This window comes from Lutra lutra, chromosome 1 (assembly GCF_902655055.1).
Source record: "Lutra lutra chromosome 1, mLutLut1.2, whole genome shotgun sequence".
Lineage (NCBI taxonomy): Eukaryota > Metazoa > Chordata > Mammalia > Carnivora > Mustelidae > Lutra > Lutra lutra.
Window position 1 is genome coordinate 214,482,040 of NC_062278.1, and position 25,291 is coordinate 214,507,330.

Consider the following 25,291-nt stretch of genomic DNA (forward strand, 5'->3'; position numbering starts at 1 on the left):
CAGAGAGCCCGATGCGGGGCTCGATCCAGGACCCCGGGATCATGACCTGAGCCCAAAGGCAGAGGTTTTACCCACTGAGCCACCCAGGTGCCCCGAAGCATCAGATTCTTGATTTCCGGCTCAGGTCATGACTCTCAGTGATCGGGATCTCAGGTTGTGACCCTGAGCACCACCCTGTCACTGCACTCAGTGGGGAGGTCAGCTGGAGATTGTCTCTCTCCCCTTGGCCCCTTCCTGCCAACTAAGTAAATAAATCTTTTTTTTTTACTACTTTTTTAAAATAAAAAGTCAAATTGGCAAACCAGGGCTGGTCAGCCAGGCTGCTGATCTTTGTCATCAAGTCTGATTAGAACCAGGGCTGGAGCTTGGGTGACATGAACACGGCAAGGCTGGGCAAGTGCAAGGCCAGCCCCATCTTTTTGTTTAAAATGCTGATAGCTGTCCTCGCATGTTGTTTTGCAACCGTTTCAATTATTACATTAAATATTATTTATCTTGATGACTAGGGTTTTGGGGCCTCCTGGGAGTCTGTCGTGGGGAGGGCCTCACCGGCTTCACCCTGTCCAGGGCCTAGGGGTGAGTCTGGGGAGGGACAGAAGGGACCAAGGGGTCCCAGGCTCTGGCTGGAGACAGGGCCCCGGCCCCTTTCCTGTGCAGGACGAGCCCTTGAAACACATACACCGGCTCCTGCACGCACAGGACTGTGGCTCTGGCCGCTGCCGCCCAGGCCGCGTTCCCGCGCGCGTCCGCCACCCGTCGTGGGTCCTTGCACACGCATCCTCCCACACACACAGCTCGCACCCGGCGCCGGCCCCAGCTCTTCCCTGGGCCAGTCCTCCCCCTCCGGTCTGTTTCCAATCAGCTCGCTCTTGCTCTCAGGTTTCATTAGGGGGCTGAGGAAACTTGGCTTCTCTCTGGAGTTCATAAAGCTGAGCGGAGCTGGTGCCTGCTGCCTCCTGCTGCCTGCGCAGAGAGGGCCTGGGGTCCCGCCCCCACCTTGGCCACCACACCCTGCCCCAGCGCAGGCTGCCTCTGGGCTCTCAGCCAGGAGGCCCCGAGTAGGAAGCCGGAGGGTAAACCTCACTCTTCTCTGTGTCCTACAGACAAGCCCACAGAGCGGCAGGCAGGCAGAGAAAAAGGTCAGGCCTCTTTCTGCCAGAAGGGTACCAGGGGAGGGAAAAAGCAAAATGAGGGGAATGGGGAGGCTGAGGACTCAGCTCCTACCACTTCCTGCCGGATGCTGTCCCCTCAGAACGCTGAGATGTCCCCCCCACCCTGCCCCCACCAAGCACCGGCTCCCGAGACCAAAGCAAGAGAGCCCACCCAAGGCAGTGGGCTTGCTCCTCTCCCTGGAGAAGAGCCCAGGGGCTACCAGCCCCGGACCTAGGCCCTTCACTTTTGTGGCAAAAGGGCAGGGAGGGCCTGAGAAGGGAGCCTGGGCTCCGCTGAGTGCTCGTGTCAGTCTGTGCCCCACAGGGACCAACCCCCGGTGCTGGGAAATCAGACCCCAGGCTCAGCCAGGAGCTAGGATGGAAGAGGTGAAAGGAGGACAGAAGGAGAAGCCTTTGTGCTTTCCCGCCCACCACTGGCAGGAGGCAAGGAGAGGGGGCAGGAGCAGATCTGAGGCCTCTGTCACTGAAGGCAGGTCAGGGAGGGCCTTGAGACAGGCCCCATGCTGCATAGCACACACAGGCGTGCGCGCAAGCACACACACATGCACCCATGTACAGATGTGCACATGGGGAGTGAGAAAGCAAGTGGGAGGCTGCTTGGGAACAAGGTGAGGAGGGGCTGCCGCAGAGGGAGGCCCACTCCCGTGCCCACCCTCCGCCGGACCGCCGCCTACTCAGAGAGCTTGGGGCTGTCACTCGGGCTGACACCCCAGCTCCTTCACCTGGCCAGCTGCCCCTAAGCGCCTCCACCGCCTCCCCCACTGCCCCCCGCCAGGCCCCCATTTCTCACCTGGTCTGACTCCAGCAAGCACAGGCAGCGGGTGGTGAGTGAAAGCCATGCGCGGGGAGCTGCCCTGAGAGGAGAGGGCACTGCAGAAGTCCAGCTTTCCTGACTTCTTAGAGAAGCCCGGGCCTGGGGGGAGGAATCAGCAACACAGGGCAGGTTTAGCTGGGCCAGGGTGAGAGGCAAGGGAAGGTGGGAAGCCAGCAGCCAGCTCCTCTCTCCTCTGCCCACTCCCGGCTATCCCTTCCCCCACACACCCCCTTCCTGCCTCCTTTGCCCCATTCTGGCTCTGGTTCTTAGGCCCGGTGTGCCGCCTGGCCAGCTACAGGTGCTCTGACTGGAGAGCAAAACGAGACCCTCGGGTGCGCAGGGTAGAGACGAGCAAGAGGGCCCGTCTTAGCTCCCTGATGAGCAGATAATGAGCTCCTAGAGCACAGGATGAAAGGGTGGGATGCGGGGGCAGGGAGTGGGGAAGGTGTGCAGGAGGAGCCCCGGGGAGCCAGCTTCAGAGTGAGGGTCGACCCAGAAGAGCAATGGGCTGGGGTCTGCTCTGGTGGGGCCCTGGACTGGGGGAGGCTCTGGTAGGAAGAAGCCACAGCCCTTGGGAAGGACTGCAGGGGTGACATAGCCCTGACGAGAGAGGCAGGAGGACCTGGAGGGACCAGAGGACCTGGCTGGGCACTTGAGGGCAGAGCGGGACAGGAAAGGAACCCCCTGCCAGGGATCCAGAGGCTGGGCGGCTGCATGGATGGTTCTTTCGGGGCTTTGCTCTCCTCCTGGTGCCAGAGATGGGGTGGCATTCACTGGGACAGGGGCACAGAGTCCCCCCTGCCTTGCAGCTCTGTCTAAAGGATCCCGATGCTGCCAACCGAGTCATCTCTGCACCCCGAGAGCATGAATGTCCCATGGAGGCTCTGACAACAGCAGGGGCCCTGGGCCAGGTCCTCCAGGGGAGCTTGTCCCCTGTCCTAGCTGAGGCTGGAGGGCTCAGATGGAGTGTAGCGGATGTGCCGGCTGCCGTCTTTCAGGCACAGACTCTGTCTGAGTGGGAGTGGGGGGGCTGCAGTCCTTAACCGCGGAGGGAAGAGGTGGGGGAAGGGCGAACTCCCAGCCGCCAGCAGAGGTGTTATCTGGCGGCAGCTGTGTGCCACCTGATAGCTTGGCACAGTGAGGGGGTGGGGAGCACCCCCACCAGCTGTGCACAGCTGTCCCTGTGGCCGCACAGCGCCTCCCCGCTGTTCCCTGTCCTGCAGCTGGCTGCTTAATTGGCGATTTGTCGCAGCACCGGGAAACACACCGAGGGGTGGGGGCGGAGGAAAAGAGGGGAAAGCAAGGGGAGCTGGGGGTGCTGCAGGATGTTGGGGGCCGTGCTGTGGCAGGACAGCTGGAAGGAGCATAAATGGCAGGCACCGGAGCAGAGGCTGAGAAAAAGAGTGGGAGCCAGAGGGGGACAGCTCCTTGGGCACCAGGTCAGGGCAGAGGGACCGGGAAGCTGAGCCCCAGAAGGCAGCGTACAGATGCAGCTCTCAAGGCACTTGAGTCCTCCAGAGACAGTCACTTAACTGAGGCCCTGGCTGCAGAGTCTTCAAGGCCTTTTCAACCGCTTCTCTCTCTCCCAGAGAAGTATCTGGGCTGTGTCGACCCAGCTCCCTGCTTGCACACAAAGCCCTGTGAGAGGCACCAGAGACTTGCCCGGAGAGCTGCTGCACAAAGGTGAGCTTTGCTCTTGGTCCACTCCCCCGGCCCAAAGTCTGGAGATGAGCTCTCCTCCGCTCGTCCCAGGGAGTTGAGAGCGGGTCCCTTGGACCACAGCAAAGCAGAAGCCCCCCCCCCCCCCCCCCCCCGCCGCGGCCTTGCTTTTCCCCGAGCCCCTGCCTGGCCCATTTGCTTGCCCCATCTCTGTAGATGCACATCTGGAAAACACCAGGCAAAGCGACAGCAAGTCAGGCCTTCCTCTTCCTGCTTCCAGAGCAGAGCTCCTGTCCCCATGCCCAACCAGAACTACAAGCCCTGTGTACAAGCCCTGCACACAGGGCTGCGCTCCCCAGCGCTGCGACTCGCACCATCAGGGACACACGCAGGTTGTACCAGCCGTGTGCCCTGCCGGAGTAAGCCCACAGCCAGCCTCTTCATGCGTGCATCGGGCATGCACACACACAAGCGGGAGCACACATGCGCACTCTCTCCTCCTTCCCATCCGGGTTCTCTGGGTCTGCTCAGGCCTCCGGTCAAGACTGGAAGTGAAGGTGGGTGGGTTCACGGAGAAAGGGGCAGCTGGAGGGTACTGGGAGGACTGACCCAGCTTCCCTTAGACCTTTTGGCCCTTCCCTAGCTTTCCCGCTTGATTGGACAATGATTTGGTCATCCTTTCCTAGACTCTGCTCCTCTCTGTGATTCCAGGGCCTTCAAAACTAGTAGTTCTATTCGCCTCTCCCCCACGCCAGAGGATATTCAGCGACATCCGGGGACGTTTTTGATCAGTATACTTTGGGGAGGGGTGGGGACTTGCTGCTGGCAGGTGGCCGGAGGCCAGGGCTGGTGCTCAGAGCCCTCCAGTGCACAGGACGGCCCCACCTCAGAAAATGATGTGCCCCACATGTCCATGTGCCCAGACGGAGAAACTGCTTCACACCAGGGGACCACAGAGCTGGGGTGACCTCTCTAGAGAAACAGCAAGAGAAGAAACAACGAGAGCTCGGGGCCTGGGCCTCTGCTCTCCTTCCATCACACCCATGGCCCTGCTGCCCATATAGGGACAGCCACTCCTCGCCTCCACCCCCCTCCTTCTGCCTGGTCCTGCCCTCCTCTGGAAGGTCAGGAGGCAAGAAGAACAGGTAGCGCCACCACAGCAGGGGAACCGGAGGGAGGCTCAACCGGTAAGCTGATCAGGAAGAAGAGGCTCCGCTGCCCTGCGCTGCGCCGGCCCTACAACGCCCATGACCTGCGTCCACATCGTTGGGCCAGCCACTGGACTGGCTGCTGCCAGCTGCTGGGGAGCGGCCTGTACCAGTATAGAAGACATCATCGACAGGGCTCTCCATCTCACTGTCATCGATGGACTTGGGGCGCTTGGTGGTGCTGGGGAAGAGGAGAGGGATCAGGTAGGCCAAGGGAAGACTGAGCTACAGCTACTCGAGGCCGAGGTTGCCTGGCACTCACTACGTGCCCACCCCGAGACCAGACCGGCCCTGGGAGTCCCTCGGGGCCCAGCCCACCTGCTCCTCCTCCTTAGACCCCTTCTCAGTCCATGACACCCTCATCCACTGAGCTGCTCAGGTCAAAGAGGGGGCAAAAGCCTCCTCCCTTGCTTCCCCTGGCCCCGCCTTCTATTTCCCATCAACCCCCAGGGCCAGGGCGAGTTGAGAGGCACTTGCCAGGCACAAAAATCCCAAAGGGGTGCTACAAAACTCAGACATCAAGATACTAGGTTATTTTAATGAAGACAGTACTACTACGGAGCTACTATAGTATTACAGCATAATATTCTAACAATTAAAGTGAATGCCAAAAACCTCACAATGAACCAGAAGTCCAAGTTTTTGTTTTTTTTTTAAAGCACAGGATCCCTTCCTGCCCTGAACAACTGGCCCTGACAAAGGGTGACTGTGTCCACCCCCCAACACCTCTCAGCTCCATCCCTTCCTCTCACGCCTCTCCCCCACCCAGCTGAGGTGCCCCTCCACTCCAACCTCTACTGGCCGTCATTCCTGCCCACACATGCTGTTGCAAGGGGCACTTTCTGGAACCCATATCCCCCGCATCTCCTGCTTCAAACCCTTCAGTGGGTTTTAAGTCTAAACATTTTCTAGAGCCCTCTTTGGGGGGTGGGGGTCCCACCTGGCTGTCCACCCTTGGCTGGGATGGGGGCTGCTCTACTTGGAGCCTCCATCCCAGGCCTGTCTGGGCTCAAATGTCACTTCCGCAAGAGAGAGGCCTTCTCAGATCCCCACTGGGAGTGCCCTCCAGGCAGACCCGTGCCTTATTTAGGCACCAAATGGCTGGTGACAGCACGAAGCAGGAAGCTCAGGAGGTTGGTAGTGTGGCGGGCCCTGGAGCTCTGGAGCCCACGCCCTCAACAAGGCCTTGGAGGTGTAGCTGGCTGCAGCACCTGAGATGGCCTGGGGCTGAGGCGGGAGGGGCAGGGTGCTGGGCTCACCTGGTGGAAGGATGGGAGGTGATGGACCGCCGCCCCAGGGTCACCTGGTTTATGTTGTAGTAGCTGGGACTCTCCAGGTCTGCCAGTGAGAAGTTGGGCCCTGATGCTGTCGCAACAGGAGCTGGGAAAAGGCAAGAAAGTGATAAGGTTTGAGGTGTGGAAGGCCCAATGGACCCTTGTTTTATCGTCCTAAGCAACTCCCCAGAAGCCTCCTCCTGGCTGGGGCGTCTTTGGGCAAGAGCCCTCGGTGGTGATTTTTCTCCTCCGAAGCAGTGGGGACTACAGACTGGGCTCTCCAGGTGCCTCCGCTCCACCCGGCCCAGTACCAACGGGCAGAGCATCCCAGGAAACCCTGTCTGCCCCTCGGCCAAGACCCCTCCAGCGGGGGGGCCACACGCAGTCCGCGTCCCACCTCCTTACACCCCCAGTCTGCTGAGCTCAGCCCTGGCTAGAAGAAAGAACTCACTTACTCTGTGATACTCTCACCAGCTCTGTCACATTCCAGACCCCGGAAGTCACAAAACAGTCCTGGAAACTTAAGTGCCCTGAAGAGGGGAAAGGACAAGTGAGTGAGTCAGGCAAGGCTGGGTGGGGGGCTGCCTGCCCGTTTCCCTGAAGCTCTCCACACTCGTGCTTTGACTCCCTCCCCTCCAAGCCTTGCATTCCAGACCCAGGCTGGCCCTCATGTCTACACAGAAGGGTGAGTAGGCTTCAGGTGAGCTCCCGCCCTTGGGGCATCAGCTGAAGTTCAGCTAAGGATTGGCTGAGTAAAGGGGAAGAATGGAGGAGAGGGGATGCCTGTTTGGCCAGGGGGAGGGAGGGCAGGTAGGGCAGGGCAAGCCACAGAGGCTAGACATGGGCCCACAGGAGCGGGGTCGGGGGGGGGGGCACTGACCGTTGGGCAGTGGTTTGATGTCCGCATCTCCTTGCTGGTTTTGAACTATCTGATTGTCCGGATTCTGCAGGAGACACAAGGGGAGAAGGGGTCAAGATCAAAGTGCACCCCCCACACCATCCAAGCGCTGCCCCTCCAGCCCTGTAAACACCTTCACAGCACCCTCTCCTCGGAGGGAAGCAGCCTAGGGACACCTGAAGAGAGAAAGAAGGAAGTCCTATGGACACTGGAGCCAGCTCCTTCTCGGTGGTGGGTGTTTCTGGGCAATGCGGGGAGGTTGGCCGCAGCCCGGGCCTCCACACACCAGATCCCAGTAGCGCCCCAGTGTGACACCCAGCACGGGCTGCCCACACTGCCCCATGTGCCTGGCGGCAGAGTCGGCCCCGGGAGAGTAGCAGCGGCTGAGGACCAGGGCGGGACGATACCCATGAGAGAAGCCAGCAATCACCTCTTTGCACAGCTGGGATGAACCCAAGGGTCCCCCATCCTCCACTCGCTCTAGCTCCCAGGGGAGCAGCCCCTTCCTTCTCTCACTTCATTAATTACAGCATTCCTACACCTCACCTTTATGCGCACAGGCAGTGCCTGGCACCCCGAGGGGGAGGTCTGCCCTGACGCTGTCGCCCCGCTCTGTGCCAGCCTGTCTGGGCTGTCTCATGCCCCAGTGCCACAGCTGCTCAGAGGGAGCCCCGAGACAAGGGCCCATTGTGCGGCGGGAGCTCACAGAGGGCTGGGGCAGGGTGGAGTGTGTGTGTGAATATTTTGTGGAGCTTGGGAAAGCCCCCCACCCCCGCCCCCCAGGTCCTCAAAGCTTTGTGTGCCAGGGGCACAATGGGGACCTCCAGAATGCCTGCCCAGGCACGACAGCTGGCGAGAGGGTGGCAGAGGGGGGCCAGGGCAGGTTGGGGGGCAGGAGGAAGGCGAGGCATTTGGTAAAGAATCGGCCGCTCAAGGGGAAAACATGGAGGTGCCATCAGAACACCGCACCCTGGTATCGGCCCAAGGCTCTGCCCAGCTCTCTGACCCGGCCTCCTGGGCCTCACCCACCACCCCACGGTCAGCCTGCCGGCCTGAGAGCGCCCCCACCTCAGTGGCCTCACAGCCAAGCTGCTCACACTTGGGGGGTGACCAACAAGGAAGTTCCTGAAGAACAAGGCCTAGGCCCAAGAGACTGCAGCAAGGTGGCCTGTGGCCGCTGGGCCACTCGGGAGGAAGGGAAGAGTGATGGCTGAGGGGGGCTGGTAGGAAGAACAGCATCCCCCTGGGAGCAAAGGCCCAGGCTTGGCTCAGGCCAAGTTCTTGTCCGCCTGCCTCAATGTGACCAGTGGGAAAGGACAGGTTGCCTACAACAGGACAGTTTCAGTCCCCACTTGCCCCATTCTTTACCTTGTTCAGTTTTTTTAAATCCAAAAAAAAAACACAAACAAACAAACAAAAAAAAAACTCGTCATAAATCGAGAAAACAGAAGGCTATAAGGAAAATGTTAATGAGGGCCCCTCACCCCCTCCAATTTGGGGGCACATCCTGCCACAACCGCCTTGTGCTCACGCCTTTGGTGTGTTTAGGGATGGGGAATCCTACCCCAGCCGGGTCTTTGCTTGTGGCACTCTCCGCTCTGGAGAGAATCTACAGGACCTCCTCCCAGGCTCCCAGGAGGGCACCATCTCTGTGCCACAGTGGTCTTGTGGGTATCAATTTTGTCTTTCTCTCCTCCTGGCCTCTTTCTGGCTCTCTAGGTCTGATTCAACCCCCCTGCCAGTCCAGAAAGACTCAGGTGAGGGGGCTGAGGGTGTGCGTGGTCCATTCCAGGACATCCCTAGACTGGGGTGCCGCGAGCCTGCTTCATCTCCCAGGAGCCACTCTGGTGTGCCACTCAAAGCTTCCGAAGGGCAGACCCACCAGCCCAGCGCCTGCAGCCCCCTGAAGGGCATACGCTCCCCTGCGGCCGGGGGAGGGGGGGGGGGTGCCTGCTACTGACCCCACCCATCCTGGGACCGACTCAGTCCCCACTAGCCTTCCAGGTCCGGGTCCGTGGAGTTGGAGAGCCAGAGGCGTCCACCCAAGGGTGTGGTCCCGGGCCCCCCTGAACGCGGCCAGGTGGAGACAGAAAGCTGCGCGCATGCGCACTCCAGCCCAAGGACAGCAAGGCGAGAGAGAACCGACAAAGAGATGGAGGTGGGCCAGCGACTACGGCAGAGACAAATGGGGCTCCAGGAGAGCGCGATAGACAGGAAATCCTTCTAAAACCAGGACACTGTCCCGAAACGTTATTGCTGTTATTACTATTAGCTAGATGTAAAGGAGGCAAGCGGGAGCGAGGATCCAGCGCGGGCGAGGCCCGCTGCCACGCGCCTCCAGGCGCTGCTGGCAGCCATCTTAGCCCTTGGCAGCCATCTTACGGCTGCGGCCCAGCCAGCTTCCCCACAATGCCACCCCCGCCGGCCCCCCGGCATGCTCAGCTCAGCTCCAGGACAAAAGGCAGAAACGCTGGAAATCTGGACCCAGCCAGCCCTGCAGCAGGGGCAGCTCCGGCCAGGGCCCCATCGGCCCGCTCTAGCAGCACCCCCTGCACCCTCGGCGGCCCGCGCGCAGCAGGAGGGGAAGGGAGGGTTAAAGCAGGAGCCCTGGGACACTATGGTCTGCTCAAAGGCAGCTGAAGCCCCTGCTGGCCAGCCCCAGGCCCAAGGGCTCAACTACGAACCCTGCCCAGACAGGACAGTAAGGGACATGATGGGGCAGACCCTTGTCCACCCAGTGGACAGACGGGGCAGGGGGGGTGGGGGGTGCTGACAGGAGCCCATAGAGCAGGCAGCAGGGCCAAAGAGCCGCGGGCCCTGGTGGACAGGCCCCTAGGGTGGGTGAGGAGACCACCCGCCCCCGCCCCCAGAGCAGGGAGCCAGCAGGCTAGCTTTCTTGGGCTTTCCAGGAGCGCTGGACAGCCCTCTGGGATCAGAAGCTGCACCACAGGGCAGCACACCAGGGAGCCTGACACCCCAGCATCCTGACTCCTTTCCCTCTTGGGCTCCCCGGGGGAGGGGATAACCCCAGGCCTCAGGACAGACAGGAGGAAGGTCCCTTTATGACACCCCTCCCCACGCCCCGCCTCATGGCTGCTCAGCTTTTATCTGGCAGAATGGGGCTTATCAGAGCCACCAGCTGAACAAACATACAAATCCACGGTTAGTGAGAAAAAAACCCTCTGCCTGAACTCTTTATCTCCTGTTCACAGGCCCCACGCACTGCCCCCTGCCAACAGCACAGGAGGAGACCTGACTGCCGCACAGCGGGGGCTCCTCTCTGCACTGCCCCCCTTCTCCCCTTGCCTCCGACCCAGAGCAGAGAGGCTCTACCCTGGCAGTCCCAGCCGGGCGGGTTTGCATGAGTGAGCTGCTGCCACGTGGGAGCCCCCCTCCAGTGTCTGCTTTCTCGCCAGGGATAATGGGCCAGCTGGTGGCCTGTGGGCCAGTGGAGGGGCAGGGACAGTGTTGGCTAGCACAAGGCAGACAGGTGCCCAGCTCCATCTTTTATCCTCCCCCCCCAAACCCTCCCCCGGCCCACGCCCCCGAGGCTGTCACTCTGATTCCCCAGCCTTCCAGGGCCACATCCCCTAGGAGCCTCTCTGGCCTCGGCTCTCCTCTGCCTGGCTGCCAGAGCGGTGGGGCCCCTAAGTACACATCCCCGGTTTGGGGCCACCCTAAGGTCAGCAAAGCAGCCCTAAGCCCCCTGCCTGCACCTCTCATCAGAGACCCCTGGTGCCTTCACACCCTAGCAACTGGAGATGGGAAGCAGCCGCCAGGGGCACCGCTTTGGCCCAGACACAACTCAACCTTTCCCTCTATCCTGGCCCGGAGGACCAGAGGGCATCATCTCTGGTTTTAAGCTTCCTCGCATGAGGCCCATCGAATATAGCCTCCTGAAAACAGTCCAGGCCTGTGTCCTATGCCTGGGCTTGATGCCCTGTGCAGACGGCATCAGGGTCCCTGAGCCCAGGTCAGGTTTGGGGTTGAAGAGAATCTCAGAGCCCACAGCTTATTCTCCACCCACGGAAGCATGCTCAGCTGACTGCCCTCTGCGTGGGACCTGCGCTACTCATGGGATCCACACCTCAAAGGCAGAGGCCACCTGCCCATAGTGCCTGAGGGCCCTGGCCACTGTGGAGGCTTCCGGAAGCGGGGACTACGCAGGGGGCAGGTAATGGATCTGGACTCTGTCTCAGCATGGCTCCTGGGTCTGGGGCTACTCCCTGTTCATCTGCACACGTGTCATCAGTCAGCCCCCTTGCATCGATGGCCTGTGGCCTTCTGCGGTACCCAGACCCAGGCCAAGCTCAGCCAACAGCTGGCATGTGGGCCCCCCTTCCTTAGGTCCCTCCACAGCCCTGGAACAGCTACAAGGCCCCCCCACCCAGGACTGCCTTTCTCTGAGCACCAGCTCTGCCTTCTCTGCCCTCGAAGGCCCCCTCCTTGCTTTTCGGAGCTCTTCACCTTTTCCTCTGGAATCCCACTTCTGGTCTCATTTTTCTCTCGGCTCCACACTCCTCTCTTTGTCCTTCCTTCTCCTTCACGTTCCCTTTCTCCAACTTTCTTTCCTCTCCCAACCTTGCCTGTTTCTATGTGTGTGTGTGTGCGTGCGCGCGCGCGCGTGTCCCCAGAAGGGCTCTGCCTCTTCATGGGAGCCCTGGAGGGGAAGCTGCAGCAGCCACCAGGGGCCCAGTGTTGCGCACGAACCCCGACTGATGGCATGTTATATATGTGTACGTGTGTTTCCAGTCACAGACAGACGGGCAGATATTTACGGCTCCCGTTAGGTAAAGGAGGAATTCCTGCTTGCCGCCAGGAACGCTCTGCCTCGGCTCCCACCCGAAACGAGCTCCCTCTGTGAAAGGGGCCACATGGAATTTGCTGGCTGGCTGCCTCCACGCACATCACTGACAGAGTAAGCGCTCAGGTGGCCAAGAGGAGGGAAAGACCCAGCTCAACCACACCCACACGTGCACACACACAGGCAAGCACAAACACTCACGCACGTGCACATGCCACCAGCAATTTCCTGCCGTCCCACCTGGGTTGGATGAGAGGAGGCACTGGGAGCTGCGGGCTCACTGTGCACAGCATGCTGGGTGCTTAGCACCGGGCCGCAGAGGAGCCCGCCTCTAGCTCTGCCACCCCACTGACCTCTGGGCTGGAGCGGGCAGCCCCCAGAGTTCGCAGTTTGCTTGCCCTTCCCCAGGCTCTCCCAGGGGCTGAGATTCGAGAAGTAAGGCAGCCGTGTGCTCTGCTCCAGGGATGCTGTCCTCTGAAGGACTGATGCAATTCAGGAGCCGATCCTGGCCCTCCCCAGGGTGGCACTCCCCTCCCCAACCTGTCCCCCCCCTTCTGTGATTCCGGAGCATCCAGGCACTGGAAACCCAATCTCAAGGGGAGCCAGAGGCCTGGCCCGCAGCAATCAGAGCTGGAGAATGTAACTATTGTGCCTCTTGAAACCTAAGTCTGAGAATCTGAGACACCCTGAGGAGGGGAGCGGTGGACGGATGGGGGGCTAGGGAGACGGGTCACAGAGGGGTTCTCCCCATCTCTGCAAACAGGCGACTCAGGGACTGAGGAAGTCCTAGAGAGTGCAGGGCAGCCAGAGGGCGAAGAGAGGAGGGGCTGGCCTCCGCCAGGCCAGGCATAAGGAGCTTCTAGGATCTTTCCTTCCCTTTTTCCGCTCTGCAGACCACCCCCATGAGCCAACCAGCTTGTGTGTGTACACAGAGACCCTAGAGCCATCCCGAGGTTACCTAGAACCCCACAGGGTAGGACACAGGAGCATGACCAGGAAGCACAGCCCTGAACATATGGGCAAGGGTGCGGCCAGGAACAAGATGGGCACACGTGTCACTCCCCCATTACCTTCCATATCCCCTTTCCTCGTTTCCCTTCCACCCACAGATCTGAAAGGGCTTGAGCCTGTGCCTTGAGTCACCTGTGCAGGGGAGGAAGGCTGAGGGCCAGGGAAGAGACTCAGTCACCCCTGCACGATCTAGACCGGCTCTGGCTGTCTGTGGTGCCTGCGCTCAAGAAGGCCATGGAAGGAGGGTAAGGCAAGGCCAACAGCACAGGTCACAGGGAACACATGGGTGGGACCTTCCACTCTCAGTCCCTGGCCCTGGCGGCACTACCTCTCCCACCTCAACCCACACTGCCTCCACCAGCACCGCCTGTGGTCCTCTGGGAGCCAGGGCCAGATCTGTCTGCCACAGGGCTCCCTGCTCAGCAGTGCGACCACAGAAAGGGAGAAGGCAAGTCAGTGGGCTCCTCTGGAGCCCAGGAGACCAGCAGAATGGGCCCCAAAGGCCAGACCCAGGCACATAACCCTGGTGCCTCCAGGGTGCTCCCGCGGTGTGAGCTGCTTAGCGTTCTCTACCCTGCACCTGATGGGAGAACCTTCCTTGGCACTACCTCCAGCCCAGGAAGAATGAGAGATGGGGTCTGGTCACTGAACCCCGGGGGAACCAGGGGCCCAGTTGTTCATCCCCATGATACGACAGACTCTGGCCAAAGACAGTGGCCAAAATGGCGGAGAGAATGATGGTTGCACCATGGTGCGGAGCCCAACACCCAACCAACACCCAACCTCCAACCAGTGGATGAGGGAAAAAAGCCCAGTCAGCCTGTTAGGGGCCTCTCCAAGCCCGGGCCAGCAGTTAAGCAGTTAATTCCCGGCAGTGAAGCCCTGGGAGATGTGAATTGACATTCAGGCTCCTCCTGGGTCTGCCCCTTTGCAGGAGACCTAGCACTGACCCCCAGCACCTCTGTCAGTGATCTACAGGCTCTCTGTGAACAAGCAGACCCGGGACACCTTACATCTGGGGGGTTCCAGAGGTGCCCAGGGAGAGGAAGCCCTGTCAGAGCAGAACTCCCAGCAGACAGAGAGTAGAAGTGAAGTGGCTGCTACTGAAGGAAGCAAAAGGAGGGACCTGCGGAGAGCTGGAGGGAGGCAGGAGCTCCCCACCCCAGGCCTGCCCTTGGCCTACCCAGGGAGATGTCCTTTGTCTATCCCCCACGTCCACTCCAAGGGTGGGCCTCACCCCAGCACAGAGAGGGTGAAGGGGGCACACCAAAGGCAGTGGGGAATGGAGGTGGACAGCCAGCAGCGGCGGAAAGAGGCTTCCCTTGGTTCACATCCAGACTCCAGAACCTACCAGCCCAGTGACCTTGGTCAAGTTCTGAGCTGTTTCCTCCTCTGTAAAATGCAGGTGCCACCTGCCATCTAGGGCTCTTAGGCGAGGACTAAATGGAAAAACAGGTGTAAGGTGCTTAGCGGGGGGACCGACTCGTCAGTGTCACCCGTCCTTCGTCCTTCCACGTGGACCAGCATTAGCTGAAACTCCTCCTTCTCCTCGCTCAGCTGAAAGGCTGCCTCAGGGAAGGAATACAGCTAACCTTCAGCTCCCCCACCACAGGGGCGCATTATGGCACGTTAAGAATGCCTTAGATTACTGGTTTTTGGTGTCTCGCCCCAGAGAACGCAGCCAGGAAGCTGATGGGCTCCCTCAGGGCCTGGCCTGGCCCATAACCATCTCCACAGAGGGGCAGACAGGTTTCTCTGGACATAAAAGAGCAGGATGCCTTCTACAGGTGTGTCCCTCTCCGAAGTCAGTCAGTGGTCTCAGGATGGTCACCACACTGGAAATGGTGGGGGAGAGGCAGTGAAAGGGAAGGTCAGGGGATGGGTAGGCCAACAGGGAAGGGGGAGAAAAGCCTTTGCCCCTGGACTCTGAGGGTGCTGGGCCCTGCCTCTCCTAGTCCAGCGCTAAGGATACAGAGAGCTGAGGACACCAGAAGCGTGGGTGCTGCCCCATGGGGTGGCCAGCCGCCTCTCCTGGGAGTGCCAGCTGGTACCACAGCTAGCCAGCAGCTGCAGCCACCGTTTCCAAGAGCGCCTGGGCCGGGAGTCCTGTAATAGTTGGGTCCATAAAAGTGCCCGCACTCCTAAAGCTTCTCTCCCCTCCTGCACCTGATAGAAGCTGACAGTGGAGAATGCCCTCCCTACCAAGAAAAGACTGGGCCCTGGGGAGGGGGCACCCCCATCCAGGCTAGGGGCACGCAGAGCTGCTCCCCAACCCCTACCCACTTTCTGTTTCCAGCACTGCCCTTTCTGACCCTTTGAGCTGCCCAAGCCAGGTCTGGCCAGACAACTACCCCCACCTCCAGCTGCTCTGAGGACTATTAATAGTGTCCCCACCTCCCAGGGTCAGGCCTCACCCTCCCCCCATCCCCTAAATACACTTGCCCTTGGTCTAATTACTTGTAAAAGGTACAGAGTCCTCCAGGCACTAACGCCAACCAGGGATGAAAAGGCGGGGGGTTGGTGCAGAAGTTCTGGAGGCCACCTGAGGGACATGCCTGGAACAAGCGGAAGTTTGGGAAAAGGAGGGAAGGAATCTGTGAACCCCAGAGCAAGAGAATGACAAAAAGACAAAATTAAAACTAAGAGAGAGGGAGGGACCAAGACAGAACATCAGAAGCAGAGTAAAGTGGTTCAAAGCAAGAGGGCCGCAAAAGAGAGAAGAAGAGAAGTAGAAGGTTCCAAGAGGGAGGAAGAAAGGGAAGAAAGTGGAGAAAGAAAGGAAGACAAAGGAGAAAGTGACTGCTTAACAAACAAACAAACAAAAGGAACACAAGGGGAGAAAACATTCCTAAGAACACTCAGCCGGCTGCCAGCACCTGATGGGGGACTCAGCGGGGTAAGGGACTGCAGTGGCCCCAAGCCAAGGAGCCTCTACCCACACACCTTTGCAATGTTTCAGGGAAGGGAGGTGGGGGTCAAAGGATGAGAAGAAGAGGCAGAAAAGGAACAACTGACCAGGAAAAGAAGGTGGGAGAGGATGGGGCGCCTGGGTGGCTCAGTGGGTTAAGCCTCTGCCTTCGGCTCAGGTCATGATCTCAGGATCCTGGGATCAAGCCCCACCTCGGGCTCTCTGCTCAGAGGGGAGCCTGCTTCCCCTCTCTCTCTCTGCCTGGCTCTCTGCTACTTGTGATCTCTGTCAAATAAATAAATAAAATCTTAAAAAAAAAAAAAAAAAAGCCTTTTAAGAAGGTGGGAGAGGTGAGTCCCCTCAGAGAGTAGAATCACTCCCAGCCCTGGGCGGGGGAAGGCTCCTACACACGGAGCCTCCTTGCTAACAGGGAGAGGGTCAGGCTGGCCAGAAGATGGTGGGGATGGGAGAACATCACGGCTCCCTGGGCTCCTTGCGTTCCAGGTTACCTCTCTCTTTCTGGCCATGAGCAGAGTCCTACCCCCGTCCTGCCTCCCACTGACCCTTTCCTTAGGAGAACCCAAAGGGTCTGGGGAAAGAGAACCCACCTAGGCCAGAGCAGGCCAAGGCCACCTGGCTCCCATCCTCAGGTGCTCTGGTTTCCTCAGCTCCCTAAGGGGCAGCACCTGACACCCAGGCTGGTCCCTCTAAAGGAGCCTCCTCTACCAGGGAGGCCTTCTGGGGAGACACATACTTTGGCTCATGGAAGAGCAGCAAACACAAACACAAGCCATAATCAAAGGTCTAAGTGGAGAACTTCTGCCTGGAGGTTGGAAGCCAAGCAGCCTTTCCTTTAAATCCCATCTACACTCGGAGCCTCTGGCTGGACCAGGGCTGGGGGACGGGGAGACTCTGGTTCTGGAAGGCCCAAGAGCCCCAAAGGGGGCGCCTGAGTGGCTCAGTCATTAAGCGTCTGCTGTGGGCTCAGGTCATGATCCTGGGATCGAGCCCCACATTGGGCTCCCTCCTTGGCAGGAAGCCGACTTCTCTCCCACTCCCCCTGCTTGTGTTCCCTCTCTTGCTGTGTCTCTCTCTGTCAAATAAATAAATAAAAATCTTAAAATAAAAGAGCCCCAAGGACTTGGCCACCAGGCCTCCCAGACCAGGGGTTCCCAGCTGGGAGCACCCCACCAAAGCATCAGTCCCCTGGGGTCAAGGCCTGCCAGCATTTTGTTCACTAGTGTATCTACCACACTTGTGTATCCACTACACTTGGAAGTAAAATTGGTAAGAATAACGAAACTCTAAATAGATCCTTCTAGATCCTTCTTCCAACTTCTGACCACCCAGGGGACAGAAGCACCACGTGGCTAGCACCTTCCCTTCTAAAGAAGAGAACATTTTTCCTGCAGGTCCATCCTCAACACTCACACCCAAGGAATTGATGTGGAAACCTCAGTACCACTAATTCTGCAAAGCCCAGCTGGGCCCGCGCTGCAGGACTGGTCACATGGAGCCCCACAACCGGACGGCTGGACTGACCAGGGAAGGACGCAGAGTCTCGGTGTGGAGGGCAGGGAAGGGGAGCACTCTTGCAAGCTTGCTCTGCTCCCTGCCCTCCCCTACCCACAAGACCTTATGGCAGCCACTGTCCAGAGCTACCCAGACAAGACCTGAAGAATTTGGGCCTCTGACATCAAATCTCCAACTTACAACATGGAAAGCCAGGCTGGGTTGAGTAACCGGGTAGGCAGGTGGCCTCCTGAGGGCATGAGAGTGGCTCTGGGTGTCAGAAGGAGCCTGGGATCCCAATCCTAGAACTGCTGTTTTCAGGCACCCAGTGTGTCTCCCAGGCCTCCTCTCCCTCCCTGAGCCTCACTCAGCGCAAGTGAGCTGTGGGCAGGAATTTCTAGAGAAGAGCAGAGGGTAGCTTTATACGCTCTAAAGCGCCAAGCACACATAAGGAAGGCATAGATGGGGCAAGGAGGCTGGCTTCCGGGACCCTATATTTCAGCTTTGCTGGGATCCTGAATAGCAGCTGAGGGTCGTCTTCCAGAAGCTTGGACCAGCACACAGTACCATGGCGGGCCACCTGGTAGGGGGCAGCTACCCAGACTCGGGGCTGGGACCGTCTAAGCTGCTGAAGAGACCAAACGATACCGACCCTCCAGGTTGGCAGATGCCAAATACCCCAGTGACAATGCCCTGAAGGGCCAAAAGGGGCTTTCCCCCAAGCCGAGCCGCGGGGGCAGCAGGGCACAGGGGCCGCGCCCCGCACGGACCGGCGCGCTGCACTCCCGACGCCGTAGCTAGGTGGCGCAGCTAGTTAACACTAGCTGCCCTCCGCCGGCAGCCCGCGGGGCCCGGGGCGGGGGCGGCCAACCTGCGCGCGACCCGCGGGGGGCTCCAGGGGCCGGGGTTCCCTCTGCTCGCGCACGGGGCCTAAGTAGGAAGGAGGAGGCCCCGGCCAGACCAGGCGCTCGAAACCCCGGGCTGTGCTGCCCGAGGCGGCGACTCCCGTTGCTGCCGTTACCGCTGCCAAGCACATCCGTGATGTGATGTGAGGGCCGAGCTTCCCGTTCTCATTGATTAGGAACAGCTTGCGGTGCGGGGGCCGGATGGAAGGGGGCCGGGGAATGGGCGAGCGAGGAGCGGGGAGGGCTGGGGCGGGGGGGGGGTGAGCTGCCAGGTGCATGGCTGTGGGGGTAAACCAGTGAGCTCGGGCCCACCCTGCGCGATGCCACCGCGGCTCGCGGTCCCTACCTTGCCTCCCCCAGGCAGCGGGGCTGCCCTGGGTGTGGGTGAGTCTGCTGCCGCGTGACCCCAGGGCTGTTCCCAACACTCCCACGACGCCCCCACCTTTTGGCAGCACAGACCTGCCCCTGCACTTGATAAACGCTTCAAGAGAAAGATTTCCTTCCGCCGCCCCTCTCAAAAAGTTAAAAATGGAGACTAAAGTCAGAGATCAGGAACCAAGGAGAGGGAGAGAAATGGAGAGAAGTCAAGAAGAAGAAGAAAACAACAGCGCTCTCTGCAGTGGCGGCAGCCGTCGGGCAGGCACACCCTCCCCAGGCGGGTGTGGAGAAAGGCCCTTTTGTTCGGCAGGGAGGTTAGCCGAGGTGAGGCCTGCTCCCCCACCCCCCCTGACCCTGGCCGTGCAGATCGCTTCTCAGGGCTCCGGACTGGGTCTGGCGGCTTCTCTGGCCCCCCAATCCTTCTCCCACTCCTCCTGCCAGCCAGCGGAGTAGCCCAGCAGTGGGGGGGGGGGGGGGCGGGGGGGGGCGGGGAGGAAGCACTGCTCCCTACCCCAGGCCTTGTCCAAACACCAGGGATCACACATGTGGGACACCATTGGGCTGGGTCCTCCGATGGGCCTTCTGGACGCGGCCACTCCCAGCCACCAGCGATCTGCCCAGGCGGCTCTTAAGCTGCAGGGTTGTAGGGGGCAGACTCTGCATGCAGCAGTCCCCCACAAAGTCATGGCCAGAGAGGGTGGCACATGCTAGAAGATGGCACCCCAGGAGGCACAAGCTGGCTGACCACGCCCCTCCCGCCCACAGTGAGGCCCTGGGCATCTCCTGTACCCATTTTAGACACAGGACCTTTCTAACAGCCCCGGTCTCTGGGCTAGAGGTGGCTCTTGTGGAGCTTCCTCAAAGTGAGGGCTGGGCTCTGGCGCTGGGATCACCCTCAGATGAGAAGCAGGGCCTGAGCTCCTTCTGTTCCCCAAGCAGGGGCTAGAATGCGGTTGTAAAGGGGGACTGAGAGGAGGCCCACCTCCAGAGCCTGCCGAAGCAGAGGCTGCAGAGGGAGCCTGGCGGCAGTGGGAGGGAAGAGATGCTGAGAAGCGTCCCCTTTGCCCCGCAGCACACCCCATCCCTGGCTCAGGTTGGGGAAGGGACCTGAGGGATGGCAGGCCCCCAAGCACTGTGTGTCCTCTGCCCATTAGGACAGGGGTGCAGGCTCCCCGGAGCCCTCCAGCCTCTCAGGCAGAGCTGGAGGGCTTCACACTCAGCCAAGAAGTGCAACCCTTTTCCAATCAGCAGCACCCTCGACCTCCCAACCCATGCATGGGCAGCAGAAAACGGAATAAGGGACTGGCCTGGCCCAGTCTGCTCCAGACAGTCCTCTGGCCTCCAATGTGGGGGATACCTATCTTTCAGGAGGCCCCAGCCTCCTACCCGCAGTACCACAAAGCAAAGCCGTGAGAGTAGGGAGGAGGAGCAGTGTGTCGCTGGCCTGGCCCTTCCCAGGCCTCTGGCTTGGAAAGTGGGGGAAGGAGGGAGGGGAGAGGAGCAGCAGCAGCTGGACTCGCAAGGAGCCTGAACCATCCTGTCCAGGGCTGAAACGGCGGCAAGAAACTGCAGCTCAGATACACAATGTCCTGCCAAACCCCAGTCCTTTAATTCAATTAAGCGCGGGACAGACTTCCCAGATTTTTCTGTGTGTGCGAGTGCATGTGAAAACCCTGATGCGTGTGAATCCCGGGAGCCGCGAGCATGTGTGCACGCATGTGGATGTGTGAATCCTGATGGGAGAAGAGGAAGATGAAAGGATGCAAATGTTGCGGGGAGGATAGAGGTGGGCCAGGATGGCTCCTGGAGAGAGTGGGTATGTGTCTAAATCTTCTTGGAGGGCCGAACTCCAGACTGGGGTTCTCAGCCCCTGCCCCATGGACCGCTCTGTGATGGGGCCGGCCTGTGTGCACTGCACTGCAGCACTAAGCATCTCTGGCCTCCACCCACTAGATGCCAGTAGCATCACGCCCCCTCAGCTGTGAGAACTAAAAATGTCTCCACCATTGCCAAATGTCCCCTGGGGGAAGAATCAGCCTGGTGGGACCCACCACTCTGGGGCACAAGATACAAACTGAGGCTCGAGACTGACTGTGTATTTACTACCGGTGCCTTGCCTCACCTCGCCCCCTTTAGGCTTAAATCCCAGTCGCTTGGCTTCCCAAGTGTCTCAGGTTTGGCTCTTTTTTTCTGAGATATTCTCCCCCACTTACACATCTGGCCAGAGCGACTCAGGCTCAGCAAGGGTTTTTTATCAGCAGCAAGGTGCTGGAAAATGACTTAGCCCCCGCCTCCAACAGGGAAAGGGAAAGCTGTCATGGCTAAAGTCGGGAGCCAAAGTCATGCCCTGGGCCAGATCTGCAGCCTGAGCTCTACAAGGCGGGGTGAGGGTGGGGTGGGGAGGAAGGCCGCAGGCAAGGTACCTTGCTTAGCCCCTGGAGGCCAACAGAAATCAAATCACCACCCTACCCTAGCTGAGCCCTAGGTCAGGCCTAACCCAGACCAACTCCCCTCCCCTGTTCCTGGGGTCACCTGTGGCTGTCCTGGCAGGAGTGGGGGGACTCAGTTCTAGCAGCCCTTCTCCCCACAGGCCCAGGGTGCTTGCCTCTCTCCCTAAGCCCTCCTGGAGCCTTGAACAGCCCCCTTCTGGGAGCAGAGCCAAAAAGATGGGAGAAGGATGTTTATAAGCTGCTAAAAGGGAAAAAGGAAAAAAGGGGAGGTGGGGCAGAGAGGCCCAGGCCTCCAGGTAGTATAGACTTGGGGACCCAGGTGGGGAGGGAAGGGGGAGAACGCCTCCCCCAGTGAGCCAGACACCTAGCTAACCTGGCCAGGTGGTGCTCCCTGCACTGTCCTGCGGGACCACAACCCAGCATCACAGCCTTAGCTCGAAGGGGCCTCTCACCTGCCGAATGACAGTTTCCTGACACTCTTATCCCACCCCAAGGATGCTGAGACACTACTGGTTTTAGCTCGCTTCCTCTGCTCAGCCTGAGAAAGGCAGAACCAGGGAAGGGCGCAGGGCCCTGGGGGAGCCCAGGCTGGGGGTGTGGTGAAAGGAGCCAGGCTTGGCGGGGGCTTTAGCTCGTAGGGCTCGGCACACAGCTAATGGGAGGCTGGCAGCGGCAAATTGTTGTTTACTTTTAATTAAGTAAACAATGTCGGCTTTCCGCCTCCTCCCCTGCCATCCCAGCCAGTAATTTGGGGGATGACAATGGGGTTGTTTCCTTCCTCCTGCCTTCTTCCCTCCCTCCAAGCACTCCTGCTCACTCCCTGCTCTGCACAGTCTTTACAACTTGCCAGAGCCGGGTGAGGCCCCACCCAAGGGGTTGGGGGAACAGGAAGGTCCAGGATGACCGGTGGCCTCTCTGGGGAGCAACCCCACCGTCAGGTTCACCTCAGGTGGCAAGGGCAGCTAAGCACCTGGATGTGGCCCATTCTCTCTCTGCTCCCTCCCTCCGCAACAATCTTCCTCCCTAACCACCAGAATCTAGGAAACAGGGGATCCAGAGCCTCCAAGCAAAGTGGCAGCAGAGACCACAGCCCCAGGTGAGAAAGTATTTTCCCAGGAGTGGGATGTGTCTTTCCCATAGGTAACCAGAAGGTGGGGCAGGGCAAGGGCACGCCCGAGGCTGGTTAATCCGTGGGGCTGGAGCTCACTGAGCCAACTGGCAGCAGAACAGTAGGCCCCAGCTTTCCTCAGAAGCGCGGCTGGCTTCGTGGCCTTGGTTTCTGCTATTCCTGTAGGTGGTTCTGCTGAAAGGCCAGAGTGAGTAACAGAAGCAAGCTAAGCTGGCCTTTCACCGACCGGGTCCCCTAGCCTGGGGTGCAGGCACTGGGCTCCTCCTGAGCGGAGAAGCAGGCAAGAGGGGCCGGTCTTCAGGAGAGGCTGGATTTCAAATTAGTCCAGGTGGGCAAACTTGCACACAGGACCTCTGTGGAAACATAGTGCCCCTCACACCCTTGCTCAGTAAGCCTGTAAATGGGTCCACCTCTCTGAGAACCCCTGCAGGCGGTGGGGGCCCCACAGATTCAGCGGAACTGAGCAGAAGGGAGAGGAGAATCTCCCAGTCCCCTCTCCCACCTCTGCCTCCCAAGGATCAGGCAGCAGGGTCCGGAGCCAAACCTAGCCCTGGAGCTCACTGGAGTCCCCCCACCCCCACCCCCACCCGGCCACACAAAGGCAGAAGACTCTCTCCAAGGTGTTGGAGGGGGTGGGGGGTGGGTGAGTCGTGTGCAAGCCCCGCTCCTCCCCCTGCCCCGGGCGGCTCCCCCGCCTCCTTCCGAAGGGCGGGGCCGCGGCCGCAGAGTTGGCTCGGCCTGGATGCAATTTCAGCCGCAGAGCCCGGCTCCCTGGCTGGAAGCAATTTTCTCATTAGGACCCCAGGCCTGCCTGCCCGTTGGTTCTCAGCCCTCACTCCCCTTCTGCGAAACCGCACCCCACAGGCCTCCCCACAGACCACTCACACGCACAGGGAGCCACACGTGTACAAGTCAGAGGGGCAATCATGGGGTCACCACAGTGGGGCCGCGTGCAGGAGAAAGGTGCTGGCCCAAAGCCATGGCCGGGGAGGCCCCAAGGGGTGGTCAGAGCTCCTCACCCACCTCCTAGCCTTCTACTTCAGGCCCCCAAACCCAGACAGCTGGCCCCTCCTTGCTGCCACAGGGAGAGAGGATACCAGACCCCGGACCGGGAAGGGAGGCTGGGAGACCCTGAGCCCAGTGGAGCCTCTGGGTTGGTCTCCTCGAATAACACTCCCGAGAGAGACCCGAGCACTCAGTCGGCTCCAAGGCCCTTCTTGTTCAGCTGGGCCAGCAGCAGCGAGCAGATGGGCTCTCGGGAGGCGGACCCCCTCCCCCAGCCCCAGGGCTGCTCCAACTGGAGGGTGGTCTCGGGCGAGGGAGGGGAGCCGAGGCCCTGCGAGGGGCGGCTCCTTGCTCCGCAGACACATGTGGTTGGACTTAAAAAGCTATTAGGGAGCGAGGCGCTGGCGGGAGTGCGGCCGGCCCTCGCACCAGGGAGGGGGAGGGCAGATGCCGAGGCGGTGAGCTCAGCACCTCTCGCCTCCTCCCCGGAGGGGCCCCAGGACTCCAGGAGGACTCGGGGGACCCTCACTCAGCAGGAGAGTGGGGCAAGCCCTGGGGGAGGGCAGGCAGGGCTGGGTCCTGGGGCAGATTCTGGGAAGAGCTGCTATCGGAGGACTGTAGGCCCGTGTCGGAGACCTCCGCGGGCAGGGGAGGTGGTGCGGGGCCTTGGCTGGGGCCCAGGAGGGCACAGACAGGTCCTCAGCCTGCCTTCAGCTTTCTTGGGGTGACAGCTGGCTGTAGGTCGCCTAAATAGTGTGTGTGTTTGATGGGGCTGGGGAGGGGGGATTATTAGGAGAGCAGGAGAGGGGAAGGGAAAAGTGGGCCCCACCCATCACGAGGCCAGAAAGAACCCGACGGAAAGTTCCCTAGAGCCGCCAGCTTGTAAAAAGCTTCTTTTCTTTCCAAATTATGAACATTTTTTTTAACAAGGGGGGAGACCCCAGAGCAGCAATCTAGGACTTCATTAGGACCGTGTGTGACCATGAGTAACTGGTGACTGGAGGTGACGGGATGTATCTGCCGCCTTTTCAAAGTGGGCTATGCCTAAAATCCCAGCTGTCCCTCCTCCTGGCTCCCTGCCTTCACCTTCCTCAGGTCCTCTTACTCAGAGACCTGGCCCCTGCCCTGTCCCATGTTTCGCCCAGACGGTGCCCCCCAGTGCTGTTCCAGCTTGAGGTAGGTGCCAGGAGGGGCACGGGCACAGAGAGCACGAGTGCCTGGAACTGGTGGGCCACTTGCTAAGGATCTAGCTCTGTCCTGGGGGAGGGGAAGGACTCCCCTAGGAGTGGGCCTTAGGTTCTGGGTCTCCCAAAGGACTGCAGGAAATGTCTTGCTCAAGGCTGTGGAGACCCTCTGAGCTCCTTAGCCATCCACCAAAGTCCCCACCAGCTCCCCCCACAGCCACCCCGGGGTGCATTGCCCAAGTGGGGAGCTCGAGTTACTCGGTGCAGCCACTGTGTGGCAGGCAGGAGCTGGGTGTTTGGGAGACAGTTAATCTGCCCCATAGTCCCATGGGGTAGCTTATTTTCCCCATTTTCACGGATGAGAACATCAAGGCTCAGTGGAACTGACTGGGATCCGTCAGAGCCGGGAGGGATGGAATGTCCACTTGCTTCTGATTGCTCCTCAGGCCCAGAAGGCTGAGCTCCTCAGGCTCAGGCTCTCCCTTCTCAGCCCAGATGTGTTGACAGGAGGGATCGGAGCTGTGGGAGAACCCTGGGCCGGACAGCAGAGAGGGGACTGCTCTGAGCCCCGAGGAGTTGGGCCAATGGGGGAGGAGCTGACCACTGAGCTGGGATCCGTGCTCAGGAAACACGCAAAGAATGTGGCTGGCAGCGGGCCAGTGGGCCAGGACCACAAAGAGGCCTTTGTTTTAGGAGGTGTCCAGGGAGTGGATGGACAGAACGGCAGAGGTGGGGGCAACACCCCTTATGGGTGAGACCGGGGGAGGACAGTGGTGTCTGCACTGTCCCCACACACCACCCCTCCTGCCTGTACCCTGACCCTGGCTCCAGCAGTGCTGGGTTCTCATATCCGGCACCAGACTACAGGGGAGGGAGCCCCTGGGGCCAGGTTACCCCTTTTCTCAGCTCCTGACCTCACTGAGTATGGGGGGTGCTCTGTCCCAAATCCAATCCTGAACCCCAGAAGTCACTTCCTTTGC

At 60.2% G+C, this 25,291-nt stretch overlaps 1 protein-coding gene across 1 annotated transcript in view; it reads right to left on the reverse strand.

Moving 5' to 3' along the window:
* NFIX (nuclear factor I X) overlaps positions 1 to 25,291 on the reverse strand; it is a 69,365-nt gene that overhangs the window by 15,718 nt on the left and 28,356 nt on the right. Inside the window, 6 exon segments of the mRNA XM_047700943.1 lie at positions 1,963 to 2,085; positions 4,898 to 5,034; positions 6,113 to 6,233; positions 6,583 to 6,657; positions 7,008 to 7,047; positions 7,049 to 7,071. Of these exon segments, the coding sequence (XP_047556899.1) occupies positions 1,963 to 2,085; positions 4,898 to 5,034; positions 6,113 to 6,233; positions 6,583 to 6,657; positions 7,008 to 7,047; positions 7,049 to 7,071 (519 nt within the window).